The sequence below is a fragment of the Polypterus senegalus genome, chromosome 10 (assembly GCF_016835505.1).
Source record: "Polypterus senegalus isolate Bchr_013 chromosome 10, ASM1683550v1, whole genome shotgun sequence".
Classification (NCBI taxonomy): Eukaryota; Metazoa; Chordata; class Cladistia; order Polypteriformes; family Polypteridae; genus Polypterus; species Polypterus senegalus.
In genome coordinates, this window is record NC_053163.1 from 6,840,066 (window position 1) to 6,852,419 (window position 12,354).

At 40.5% G+C, this 12,354-nt stretch overlaps 1 protein-coding gene across 3 annotated transcripts in view; it reads right to left on the minus strand.

The window, feature by feature from the left end:
* ccdc189 (coiled-coil domain containing 189) overlaps positions 1 to 12,354 on the minus strand; it is a 76,847-nt gene that overhangs the window by 685 nt on the left and 63,808 nt on the right. The window contains exons 1-9 of one of the 3 annotated variants that reach the window (XM_039765059.1): positions 6,170 to 6,489; positions 4,828 to 4,859; positions 4,688 to 4,753; positions 1,787 to 1,950; positions 967 to 1,037; positions 740 to 856; positions 405 to 465; positions 187 to 276; positions 31 to 99 (exon numbers count right to left, since the gene is read on the minus strand). In XM_039765059.1, coding sequence (XP_039620993.1) covers positions 31 to 99; positions 187 to 276; positions 405 to 465; positions 740 to 856; positions 967 to 1,037; positions 1,787 to 1,950; positions 4,688 to 4,753; positions 4,828 to 4,859; positions 6,170 to 6,193 — 694 coding nt within the window. In that variant the 5' untranslated portion in view covers positions 6,194 to 6,489. Of the gene's footprint in view, positions 1 to 30; positions 100 to 186; positions 277 to 404; positions 466 to 739; positions 857 to 966; positions 1,038 to 1,786; positions 1,951 to 4,687; positions 4,754 to 4,827; positions 4,860 to 6,035; positions 6,114 to 6,169; positions 6,490 to 12,354 lie in introns of those variants that run through there. The other 2 variants (XM_039765060.1, XM_039765058.1) reach the window with 2 other exon arrangements.

Below are 12,354 nucleotides of genomic sequence, written 5' to 3' on the forward strand. Positions count from 1 at the left end.
CACCATGAAAAGCAAGTGCCTTTCAAGTACCTGGATGTTCATCTGTGGCAGAACTTTGTAGGGGAGTTGAAGCTGCTGCTTGTCCGGTGGCATCCGCACCTGCAATGCCATTTACAACTCCTTTTATCGATCTATTCACAGTGTCAGTGTGTGTATAAAGCAGACATCATTACAACTTCTGTGTACCTTGCTGCTTTTCAGTCTCTGATGGGGTCACCTCCCCTTGGTGGTCCTCAGCTTTTCCCGTCTCTTCAGTTGGCAGCTCCGTGGTACTGTCTAGCAGAACAGACATTTGAGTCTTCTTATTAGAACGCCTTGATTTTTGTAAAGGGCTCTGTGGCATCTCCTACCTACAGTGGTGGTGCAGTACGGCGGTGCAGTATGGCTGACCAGTTGTAACTTACCATCCCTTGGCAATGGCTCCTCTTGCAGTCCAGTGTAGGTCAATGTCAGGTCCAGACGCACCTGTAAGAGAAAAAAATCATGGCAGACAGCAGGTGCCAATCCTCTGTCCCATCTCTCTCAGGTGAGGCGGTCTGATGAACACCAAACAACATGGCAGAATCAGAAACCGAGCCCTCAAGCTAAATGACTCCATCCCATGGCACAACTGCCAAGAAAGCTTGGAGGCCCCTTTTCAGACTGCAAAGGTCCGTGTTAAGGAAAGAATAGCACAGTAGGCAGAATTTGTCTTAAGTTGGCAGAACCTGACCACGCAACGTACTGTAGGTGGACTCACCTGAGCAGTGAAGGCGTATTTGTAGAGTTTGAAGTGACGGAAGTAAGTGTTGACCACGTATTCAGATACCAGCCTCACTTGGTGCATATCAAACAAGTCCACGCTGAAAGGGGGGCGCTGGTAAGATGGAAATGACAGCACCTTTTAACTACCGGGAGTTTTCCAAACCAGTTGTCCCAGTACATCCCCATCTTAGTGCATCTTTCTTAGAATACCAGCTTACTTACCCGCACGGAGTGACAGAGGACCAGTTCTCGGAGGAGCTCAAAACACTGTGACACGTTCCCGAGGGGTGTTTCTGAAACACACAGGAGGCGCGCGCCTTGACTACATGAAACACAAAAAGCCATCGCTCCAACAGCCCCAAACAACGGCAGCAGAGTCGGCAGGACTGGGTGGCCACTTTCTGTTTTGTGTTGACAGGTTGGTAGATGGGGCAGTCAAAACCAAAGTGATGATGGTGCTCCCCCGTCCCCCATGGTGCTATAAATAACAATGGAGTCTCAACAAAAGGGAAAAATGACGGAGCAAAATGAAGGGTTACACTAAAGGGTGCTGTTGAAATCACAAAAATCATTAAAGTCCAACTATAAATGGAGAAAAATGAGTTGGATTACACAAACTGTAAAACAGATAACCGCTGGTTTGCCTTTCTAAGACAGCAAGTGTTGTGTGTGTCATGAACGGCAGGCAGCTCGCTGTCAGCAAGTCATTGGTCAACCAGCCATGGGATTAAAATCAGGATATTGGATCTGTAAGGCAACTGTGGAGCCCACGTCAAGTTAATTAGGAACTATAAATTGTCCCCAGTCAGGGCAAAATACATGGGCGCCCCTCCTTGTACTGTTGGCATCATCTCTGATTTCCATATTTCTGTATTAGACTAAGTGGTCTTAGAAAAGGGATTGATGGATGATAAATATGGTATTCTGCAGAATTATGAAGGACGGATGGATAGATATTTTAGTGTAGTTGGCAGGATTAGATAGTTAGATACCGTAGTTAGATAAAACTATTTGCCCTCAAGTGAGACTTAACCCCACTTACCCATGCAAGCTTCGTGCACAAGCTTAACAATGGAGAAAAAAGCTGACGTCTGCTCTTTGTTAAAGTGGTGGTCCCGGCAGAACAGCACGTTGTATACATACAAGTCCAGTAGGATGCCATCTCGGGGATTGGAGGGCTGCAGATGAAACAGCTTGGCCAAAACCCTGGGATTATGAAAGAGGGAAGAGAAAAATCAAGAAAGCCACTGTGTAGGATAAAGGGGGCATTGCCCATTCTGTTAGGCTTTAGTGACACACCAGGCCTGTTAAGGCAGCAGATACAGCAGACATCCAGCCATGTCTTCTCGCATTTACATTGCAAATTAAGTGACTGAACTCCAGTTTGTACTAGGATCTGCCTGGACTTCATCTGATATTAAAGGTGCAAATCAGACTTAAACTGAAATCTTTCCATTTCCAGAGGCCACCTAAAATGGAGTAAAATCGAGTCAAGTCAGAACAAAGAGCTGTAAATCAATGAACGACAACTCTGATGGACAAAATAATACACCTACAGTTCTGCTTGAAAGTTTGTGAACCCTTTAGAATTTTCTATATTTCTGCATAAATATGACCTAAAACATCATCAGATTTTCACTCAAGTCCTAAAAGTAGATAAAGAGAAACCAGTTAAACAAATGAGACAAAAATATTATACTTGATCATTTATTTATTGAGGAAAATGATCGAATATTACATATTAGTGAGTGGCAAAAGTATGTGAACCTTTGCTTTCAGTATCTGGTGTGACCCCCCTTACTAAACGTTTCCGGTAACTTTTGCTCATTCCTGCAGATCGGCTTGGAGGAATTTTCGCCAATTCCTCCGTACAGAGCAGCTTCAACTCTGGGATGTTGGTGGGTTTCCTCACATGAACTGCTCACTTCAGGTCCTTCCACAACATTTTGATTTGATTAAGGTCAGGACTTTGACTTGGCCATTCCAAAACATTAACATTATTCTTCTTTAACCATTCTTTGGTAGAACGACGTGTGTTCTTAGGGTCGTTGTCCTGCTGCATGACCCACCTTCTCTTGAGATTCAGTTCATGGTTAGATGTCCTGACATTTTCCTTTAGAATTCTCTGATATAATTCAGAATTCATTGTTCCATCAATGAAGGCAAGCCATCCTGGCCCAGATGCAGCAAAACAGGCCCAAACCGTGATACAACCACCACCATGTCTCACAGATGGGATAAGGTTCTTATGCTGGAATACAGTGTTTGCCTTTCTCCAAACATAACGCTTTTCATGTAAACCAAAAAGTTCTATTTTGTTCTCATCCGTCCACAAAACATTCTTCCAATAGCCTTCTGGTTTGTCCATGTGATCTTTAGCAAACTGCAGACAAGCTTTTTTGGAGAGCAGTGGCTTTCTCCTTGCAACCCTGCCATGCACACCATTGTTATTCAGTGTTCTCCTGATGGTGGACTCATGAACATGAACATTAGTCAATGTGAGAGAGGTCTTCAGTTGCTTAGAAGTTATCCTGGGGTCCTTTGTGACCTCGTCGACTATTACATGCCTTGCTCTTGGAGTGATCTTTGTTGGTCAACCACTCCTGGGGAGGGTAACAATGGTCTTGAATTTCCTCCATTTGTGCACAATCTGTCTGACTGTGGATTGGTGGAGTCCAAACTCTTTAGAGATGGTTTTGTAACCTTTTCCAGCCTGATGAGCATCAACAACTCTTTTTGTGAGGTACTCAGAAATCTCCTTTGTTCGTGCCATGATACACTTCCACAAGAGCAGACTTTGATAGATCCTGTTCTTTAAATGACACAGGGTGCCCACTCACACCTGACTGGCATCTCATTGATTGAAAACACCGGACTCGAATTTCACCTTCAAACTAACTGCTAATCCTAGAGGTTCACCTACTTTTGCCACTCACAAATATGTAATATTCAATCATTTTCCTCAATAAATAAATGACCAAGTATAATATTTTTGTCTCATTTGTTTAACTGGTTTCTCTTTATCTACTTTTAGGACTTGAGTGAAAATCTGATGATGTTTTAGGTCATATTTATGCAGAAATATAGAAAATTCTAAAGGGTTCACAAACTTTCAAGTAGAACTGTATGTGAGGGCATTGGTGTTGTAACTGTGACTTTAAAAGTGACTTTAACCCAATTAGGAGAGGTTAGAATTCCTTTTTAAAAACCAGCTGCACCCATTCTCTAGACACACTCACAGATTCTCTGGAGAATTCTGAGGTAATCTGGGGGATTCTCACTCCTGAGCTCACTCTTCAAAATGGCTGAACATCTTTGAACTCACTCTCTCTTATCGGAGAGCTGAAAGCTTGGACAATCTCTCCTCTTTGAGACCAGAGATTGAGATTCCCCCTGTCAAGTCCATTCCTGTTCCAGTTGTCTCAGAAGATTGAGAAGCAGCCATTACTTCAATAAGAGGAATTCAGCATCTTAAGTTCTTATACCAGAAAGAGCAGTGTATTCTGTCAATGACATTGCAGATGACGCACCAAAGAGCCAAACTGAGAAAAGCACAGAACACCACAGACAAAGAATCACACAGCAAAGTGAAAGAGTGCACTCCGACGTGAGGAGAATCTGCTACTCAACTTGAACCCAGAGCAGCAACAAAGGAACAACTCCACACAACATCAGACTGCATCTTCAAAGACATGGTATTGTAAAACTATCAATCTGTGCCAAGATAAATTAGAACTCTGAATAACAAGTAAACAGTCAGTCTGTATGTTATACAGTAGGTTTGTCTAGTCTGTCTGTGAAGCACCAGATTACAGACCAGTTTAGTAGACCCGGGCATTGAGGAGCCAGGGTCTTCAATCCTGGGGACAAGTTAGGGTATTAGCTGTGCCACAGCAAGGCCAAAGCAAGGAAGAGGCAGACAGATGCTGCAAACTGAACTCACGCTTGGAGCTGCTCGATTGTCCTGGCATCTTCAACAAGGTCCATGTCACTGAAGGTGAGGTCAGCCCTAAGTGAGATGACACAGGCACACTTAGCATGTGACTTAAAACTAGAAAGGTAAAAAAAATTAATGTAACTTACCATAGAAGCACTTTGGCTTTGTGAGTCTGGGGCTGAAATTAGAAGAAATACAAAGTGAGAATTTGAGAGGTGGAATCCAATAAAAAATTACGCTGCCAACCTGATGTGAGAGCACTGAATGTCAAATGAAGATAAGGAAATGATAACTTGGATGAAACATCTCCACAGCACAGAAAATATGGAGAAATGGAAGGAATTACACAGAACTCCAAAGATAGATAGATAGATAGATAGATAGATAGATAGATAGATAGAACTTTATTTGTCTCCAGGGGGAAATCTGGCTTTTTACAGGAGCTAAATAAATAAATAAATGAATAAATAAATAAATAGGTATATAACTAAGTAAATGAATAAACACACACGCTGTCCATATATGAAACATAACATATTCAAACCCACTTCATTTAATTAATGGTCAGGGATGAGGATGGGGTGGGCGTTGTGGGTTTGTGCTGAAATCATCCTAGATGGCCCTGCCTTATATACTGTATTGCCTTTATTTAAAGTGAGGTATCTCAACAATGCAATGAATAGGATAAGCTAAATGATAACGCAACATCTTTCTCCATATAGCAGCTACTGACAGGAGAACACCTGAACCTAAAACTCCTGAATGAAACAACAACCCATTAAAGTGAAATACTGACATTCAAACTGAATTTTCTTTGGAGTTTCATAATTAAACATCTGACAATACTTAGTGCATCGCATTTCGTTTTTATTACTATTTACATTTTGACATTTTTATTGAAAGCATTAGCTTGTGTACCTTGGGACAGACTGGCACACTGTCCAGGTACATTTCCTGTTTTGATACGCACTACACGCCAGCTGGGTATAAATGAGCAAATGATGTATTCTGCCTTCTGCCACACCCTACAACACAGAGCATCTTCAACCTTATTCAGTCTATCATTCATATACGATCAGAAGTATCATTTCTTAAGCATCATATTTCGGACTAGCAGAAACATTCACGCACTCGTTCATTTCTAACGTTACGGTGACACACTCCACAGTTAACAGGCGCAGGTCACAAACCAAGAGCACTGAATCCCTGAGGCAGGTAGCAGCGCATTCTGTCCCACTGCAGCACCCATAAAAATACAATAGTCATTATTAGTGAAACAGTTATCAGTGGAATTCACATTCAGCAATCAAATTAAATATTAAAACCGAAAAGTTACAGCTGCAACTTTTAAAACCTCTTTAAACTGTGCCGTAGTAAATCACAATAATCAACCCCAGCTCCTCATGATCGCTGTATTCAGACACGGTGTTTGTCCGTCTCCGCATTGAACCCCATCGTCCTCCTCGTTACGGTCACTTAATGTGTTACCTTCTCCAATCTGCAGCTCTTCATCTCTGCTGTGACGGCCGCCAATCGATAGTTCGGAATCTCAGGGCTCTTTCCGGCCTCGGCGACTACCGACCCGCTTCGTCTCCTAGCAACTAGACGCTGCGTTTAGGAGTTTCTACACTTCCTGCTTGTGTCTATGTTTCAAAATAAAAGTTTATTCAAAAATATTTATTTTCTTTCTATTAGAGTTCTAAAAGTACGGTGTGTTTAAATAGACCCGTTAGCACGCACAGTTAAAAATAACGTTGTCTAGCCAACAGTATGAGCGCGGGTCGTACAAACAGAAGTATTGCTGACATCTGAAACTTTTGTGTTCATCCATTCCACAGCTCGAAGCACGTAGGCGGAGCTAATCATGAAGCCTCTTGTATCGCGATTCTTTTCAATTTAATGTCGCAAAGCAGGACGAATTAGACGCGACCCTGCTCGGGATATAGCGGGTTTAGAAAATGGATGGATGGATAAATGTTATTAGGACTCTTGTCTTTTGTGTGTCTTTTCTTCGTACCTGTGTGGGTTTTTATACATTTAAGAAACTGAGCGGTATGTATGAATATGTTCTGCGGCTTCGAATTTCTAAAATGGACAGGGGGGCTGGAAACCGAAAGGACGGAATTGCAGATGTGTAATTACCATGTAATGCTTGATTTAATAGAGTCTATCCATCCATTTTCCAACCCACTGAATCCGAACACAGGGTCACGGGGGTCTGCTGGAGCCAATCTCAGCCAACGCAGGGCACAAGGCAGGAACCAATCCCGGGCAGGGTGCCAACCCACCGCAGTGATTTAATTGAGTCTTCGATGAATATGAAAAAAAAAATATTCAAGTCAGTGATGTAGACAAAGGGAATTGTTTCTTTACAAATTCACACAAAACATACTTTTCAGTTTCTAGTCTGAGAGCAGTTTGAATAAACTCAAATTCAGAAATCATATTCAACGGGCAAGAACACCTTTATTTTATATAGCGCCAAACAGTAAATGCTATCCCATAGCATTTCAGAAGTACAGGACATTATTAAAAGGGTTTAATTTATCTGTGCAAGCAAAAATTCACACCAAAATAAATTGTAAGGAATGAACTAATTGTTAATGTGACAGTTTTCAACATTGTTTAATCAAAGGCAGGGTTGCGGGGATGGAAACATATAATTGCAGTATTGGGAGCAACGGAGAAACCACCTAAAACTGTGGTCCTATCTGCAAGTATAAAAGATCACTGGATATCTTGTGCAGTCAGTACACTGCATCCATATGAAGGTTCCAGAAAGATCTTTTATTTATTTAGATCAGTAATAATAAACAGATAATAACAGATTTATGAAATAACGACTTTCTGATATGAAAAAGTCTCTCGCTTTCAGGGCTAATTCAGGTTTTCTTGATCTGTTGTATCCAGCTAAGTATTGTACTGGACATTAAAAATTTCTGTTTTGTCTAAATATTAGAAACCTTTTCAAAGCCCAAAGAGACAATTTAATATGCAGCAATCTAGTCAGGCGCTAGTTCTCTGAAAGTCCACAAAACCCAGTAATGTTCTATTACTGAACAGTTAGTTGTTCTTAAGAGTGCAGGGTGTACCCCAATGTTCTGGCTAAATTCCCCATCATGACCCTGACCATTCTGGACCCTAATCATCCCCCGTGTCTAATTGGCTCTTTCTTACAATTTCACCACCTAATAGCTAATGTGTGGTGAGTGTACTGGTGTAAAAATGGCTGCTATCGCATCATCCAAGTGGATGCTACACATTGATGGGGGTTGAAGTGGCACCCCATTGTCAATTTAAAGCACTTTGAATGTCCAGAAAAGTGCTTTGTAAATGTAACTATCTGTTTACACTGGGCGGTCTCTTGGTCTGGAACCCCTACAGATTTTATTTTTTTTCTCCAGCTTTTGGAGTTTTTTTTTTTGTTTTTTCTGTCCACTCTGGCCATCGGACCTTACTCTTATTCTATGTTAATTAATGATGACTTATGTTTATCTTTTATTGTGTCTTCTATTTCTCTATTCATTTTGTAAAGCACTTTGAGCTACATTTTTTTGTATGAATATGTGCTATATAAATAAATGTTGATTGATTGTTTAACCATGGTGCTAGTAATCACATTCACCCCGATTTGTCAGCATATAGATACCAATTAACCTAACCGGAGTATCTGCAGGAAACGGAAGAAAAATGGAAAAGGCACCGGGAGAACATGCACTCTTCAAACATAGAGTGCCAGAACTGGGATTGGAATTAAAGTAACTGAGGCAGAAGAGTCACTTTGGTGCCCATCACAAATATTCAACTTCTGCAGTTTTTCCATTTAGCCCCCATTAATTTTGCTTTTTCATGGACTTTTATGGGTGCTTATAAGTCAATATGGAGACCAATCACTTCACATTCCAGATGAGGCCTTACCAGTGTATTGTGCAGTATGTCAGACTTTACAACGTGTGAGTTCTGTATAACCGTGCAGCCTCCTAGAAATGTACTGTCCTGAAAAAGGAGAAGTGCATACAATGAATGGAGTGTGGAAATGGAGCTGTGAACAAAGTGCAGGCTTTCTGGGAAGTCACCAGTGCAACCTGGTGGGCAGGCAGCCGATTTCTGATTTTGCTTGACTTGACTTTTTCCTCCTCCTCCTCTGCCTTTCTTTCTCTGATCAGATGTTTTACTGAACTTAAAAAGTTAATCTAGGTATGAGGTGGTCATCCAAGCTCCAAGACATCATTGCTTTTTTTTTTTTTTAATTTGTCAGCAAAAAATTCTATCAGGGTTCACATGCTTCTGCCATTAAAGACAGAAGGCTATAGTGAGGCCTACTTGTGTAACTTAGAAACAGATGTTAGAAGAAGTACATCAGAACTTCATGAAACTAAAATCATAGTTTTTAAATCATCTGCTTTGGCTCAAACTTCTGACATCATAAATGGGAGCCAACAGCAGCCTGCTTGTATAACTGACACACAGCTTATGAAACCATACAGGTGTTACAGTATCCGATAGACAGCAGCAAAACATGCATAGCGAAGTAATACGTTAAATTTACAATGCTGCAGAGCTTTTACACTTTAACCTAATTATCTAACCATTCAGATCATTTTTTAAGCAAACATAAAAGCATTACCAGACAAAGTTTAATTTCAGTAATTTAGCATAGCAGCCTGGGTCAGTTCAGAAAAGGAATAATGTTTATTTGTAAATAGTCCACTTTTAAAATGTTACACAAAAAGGTTTGCTCTTTCCTCCAGCACTAGTTTCAAAGATTGGATTTATTCATTAATATTACTGTTGATCTATGGACGATTGACATTTGTAGATTCAGATTTTCAAATGTATGTAAATAGAATAAAATATAGTTTATTTGAGCAAAATTACAAATGTATAATAAATGCAGATTAAAGACCCTCTCTCTCTCTCTCTCTCTATATATATATATATAAAAACATAGAGTATGGACCACCAGGGGGCATACAGCTCCCCAAACACCCGGACACGGCAGACACAGGGACAAGTGTTGTCCAGAACAAGACTTTTATTTCAGTCCTACACCAAGCACAGTCCCAAACACAATATAACACATATCAACCCTTGGTTTTTACTCCTCTCTTGTCCTTCTGCCTCCACAAGCTTCATCTACTTCCTCCTGACTCAGGCTCCCAAATGAAGTGAGGCTGCTCCTTATATTCTGCATCTCAGGAGTACTTCCAGTGTTGCGTCCTCGTGACCTGGGAATACTTCTGGGTAAGATGGGAGCCCTATACACTAGGGCTCAGCAATCCCTGCAACACGCCCTGGTGGTCCCCACAGAACCCAACAGGGCTGGAGTGTACTCCAACTCCCAATGTGCTCAGTCGGAATCCATGGATCCGTGGAAACCCATGGTGGTGCCAACTAATTTCTTTGGGAGACGCAGTGCCCTTCATAAGCTACCTGCCTTGTCCTTCCATTCGGGAGGCATCCCAGCCAGGCAAGAATGCTGGCCACCTCTTACTATATATATATATATAAGTGTCTGCAGTTCCAAAATAACAATTTCTCCTTCAGGATGGCTATTTATGATCTTTATCTTTCTCTGATATTAGCTACGTGGCTGCTGATGGCCAAAATTCTTTTTAATGTCTTTACAAATAATGTCCCTTAATGCAGATTAACTAACTGACTATAAATATAACAACAGGTCAAGTCACTTGTAGCAATTTTTAGATGATTCTGCACTTTTGTGGTGCATTGATAAAGGAGATAATACAGAGGAGAGGAGTCAGGTGGGGGACTTTGTTTCTTGGTACAAAGAGAATTGTATGCAACTTAACATCAGAGAAAAATAGATTATGCATACTAATGGATAGCTTCATTAGTGTGGTGTGACACTTCAGGCGGACAGCAGGTCATATGATGAATCTGTTGCTTCTGAAGATGTCAGTCAGATATAAAAAGTAGGAATCGGTGGTTGAAATGGATCATTGTATATACATTCCAAATGACATTTAAGCTCAGTTTCTACCAAATCACATATGAGTTGGCAGCTGGAAGTTGTCATCAAAGCAGTTGATCACATCATTATATCTTCGTCAGCAGCTATAGCTTCACTATACAGTGGCATACTTTTGAGTCCTCTTTGCTTTTACTTCACTTATGTTTGGCCAAGGTAATGTGCTTAGATTGATGAAACAGCACTCTACACTAAAACCTCTCAAGTTTTTCTTTGAACAATTTAACTGTAGAAGTAAAAAAAAACAAAAAAACAGAAATGTTAGTTTGCAGTGCATGTCATTTGTCTGATACAGCATATTAATACTAACACTTATTTTATAATTGTTTTTAGGACTCTTTTAATGGCTGATGATTTTTAACTAGGAAAGCAAAACTGAAGGTAAAATTATTAGACATGGAAATATTTCTGCACTTCAATAATATAACAGTGACAAAAAAACCCACTTTGTTAATAATATATGGAATATTTCATACTCATAAGAAAATTAGGCAGAAGAGATTAAAGAGATCACCTCGTTTTACAATATTGAAGTCTGACATGCCTTGGTGTGACTGTGACTGCCAAGTCAGATGTTTTTGTAATTCTGGTGTGTGTAAACCCATGGAAAAGTTGGGCGCAGCACACACCACATTGTACATCAGTGTGCTGGAGATGGGAAGAGTGAAAACCTTTACATTTCTCTGCGCTTGTATTAGTGAGGATCTTACCTGGTCTCACAACACTATTAAATTAGGTGAGAAATTTCAAGAGTGTTTGTACTTCCTGAGAAAGCTAAAGAAATTTGGCATGGTAGCCAGAATCTTTGGTGGTTTTTACAGGGCTTCTAATATTGACAGCATTCTTACCAATGCCATCACAGTCTTGTCTGGTAACTGATCTGCACAGGGCTGCCAAGCCCTAGCGCAGGTGGTCAGGAATGCCCAGACCATTTCTTTTCCATCTCTGGAGGACATTTACCTTGCTAGAGTTATCAGGGGGCCCACAGCATTATGAAGGCCAGGACCCAACCCTGATACATCTACTCACACTCTGAACTTCAGGCTTATGCTATAGGAGTGTGAAATCGAGGACCACAAGACCACAGCCAATTAGACTTGTTAATGGTTCCTGTCCAATACCTCTTTCCCTCACAATATCTGACTTTACTAGCACACACTGAAGCTCCAGTCACTAATTTATCTGTTCCATTTACCTTTTGAATTATGAAATCTATATTACATAGTTTTAAATTTTTACATAACACTCATAGAATTTGCACTATATATGCTTACATTGCACTGCTGTATTTATTTAGGGATTTTTCTACTTCTTATCTATTGTTTATTGACAATTATTAGCACGTTAAAAGTATAGTTTTGTGATTAATTTGTGTATCGACTGACTGTCTGCTGTGCATGACAATACATTCTCACTCAACTTAATATCTGAAAATGTAGTTATTCATCTTATTTCTTAATTGTCACTACATTGATTTGAATACAAACCCCGAAAGTGGATCACCTATAATGTAAATCTCACCCATTCTACGTCCCTTATAAGATTTGTGTTATCCGTGACCCAATTTATTCCCTGCCATTCTCTGTAGCATTCCAACCTTATCCCCATATCGCTCTTTCATCGTCAGCTTTTTGCCGCCAGGTTTCCTTGACTACGGCCACTTCCGCCTTGCTAACTTCCT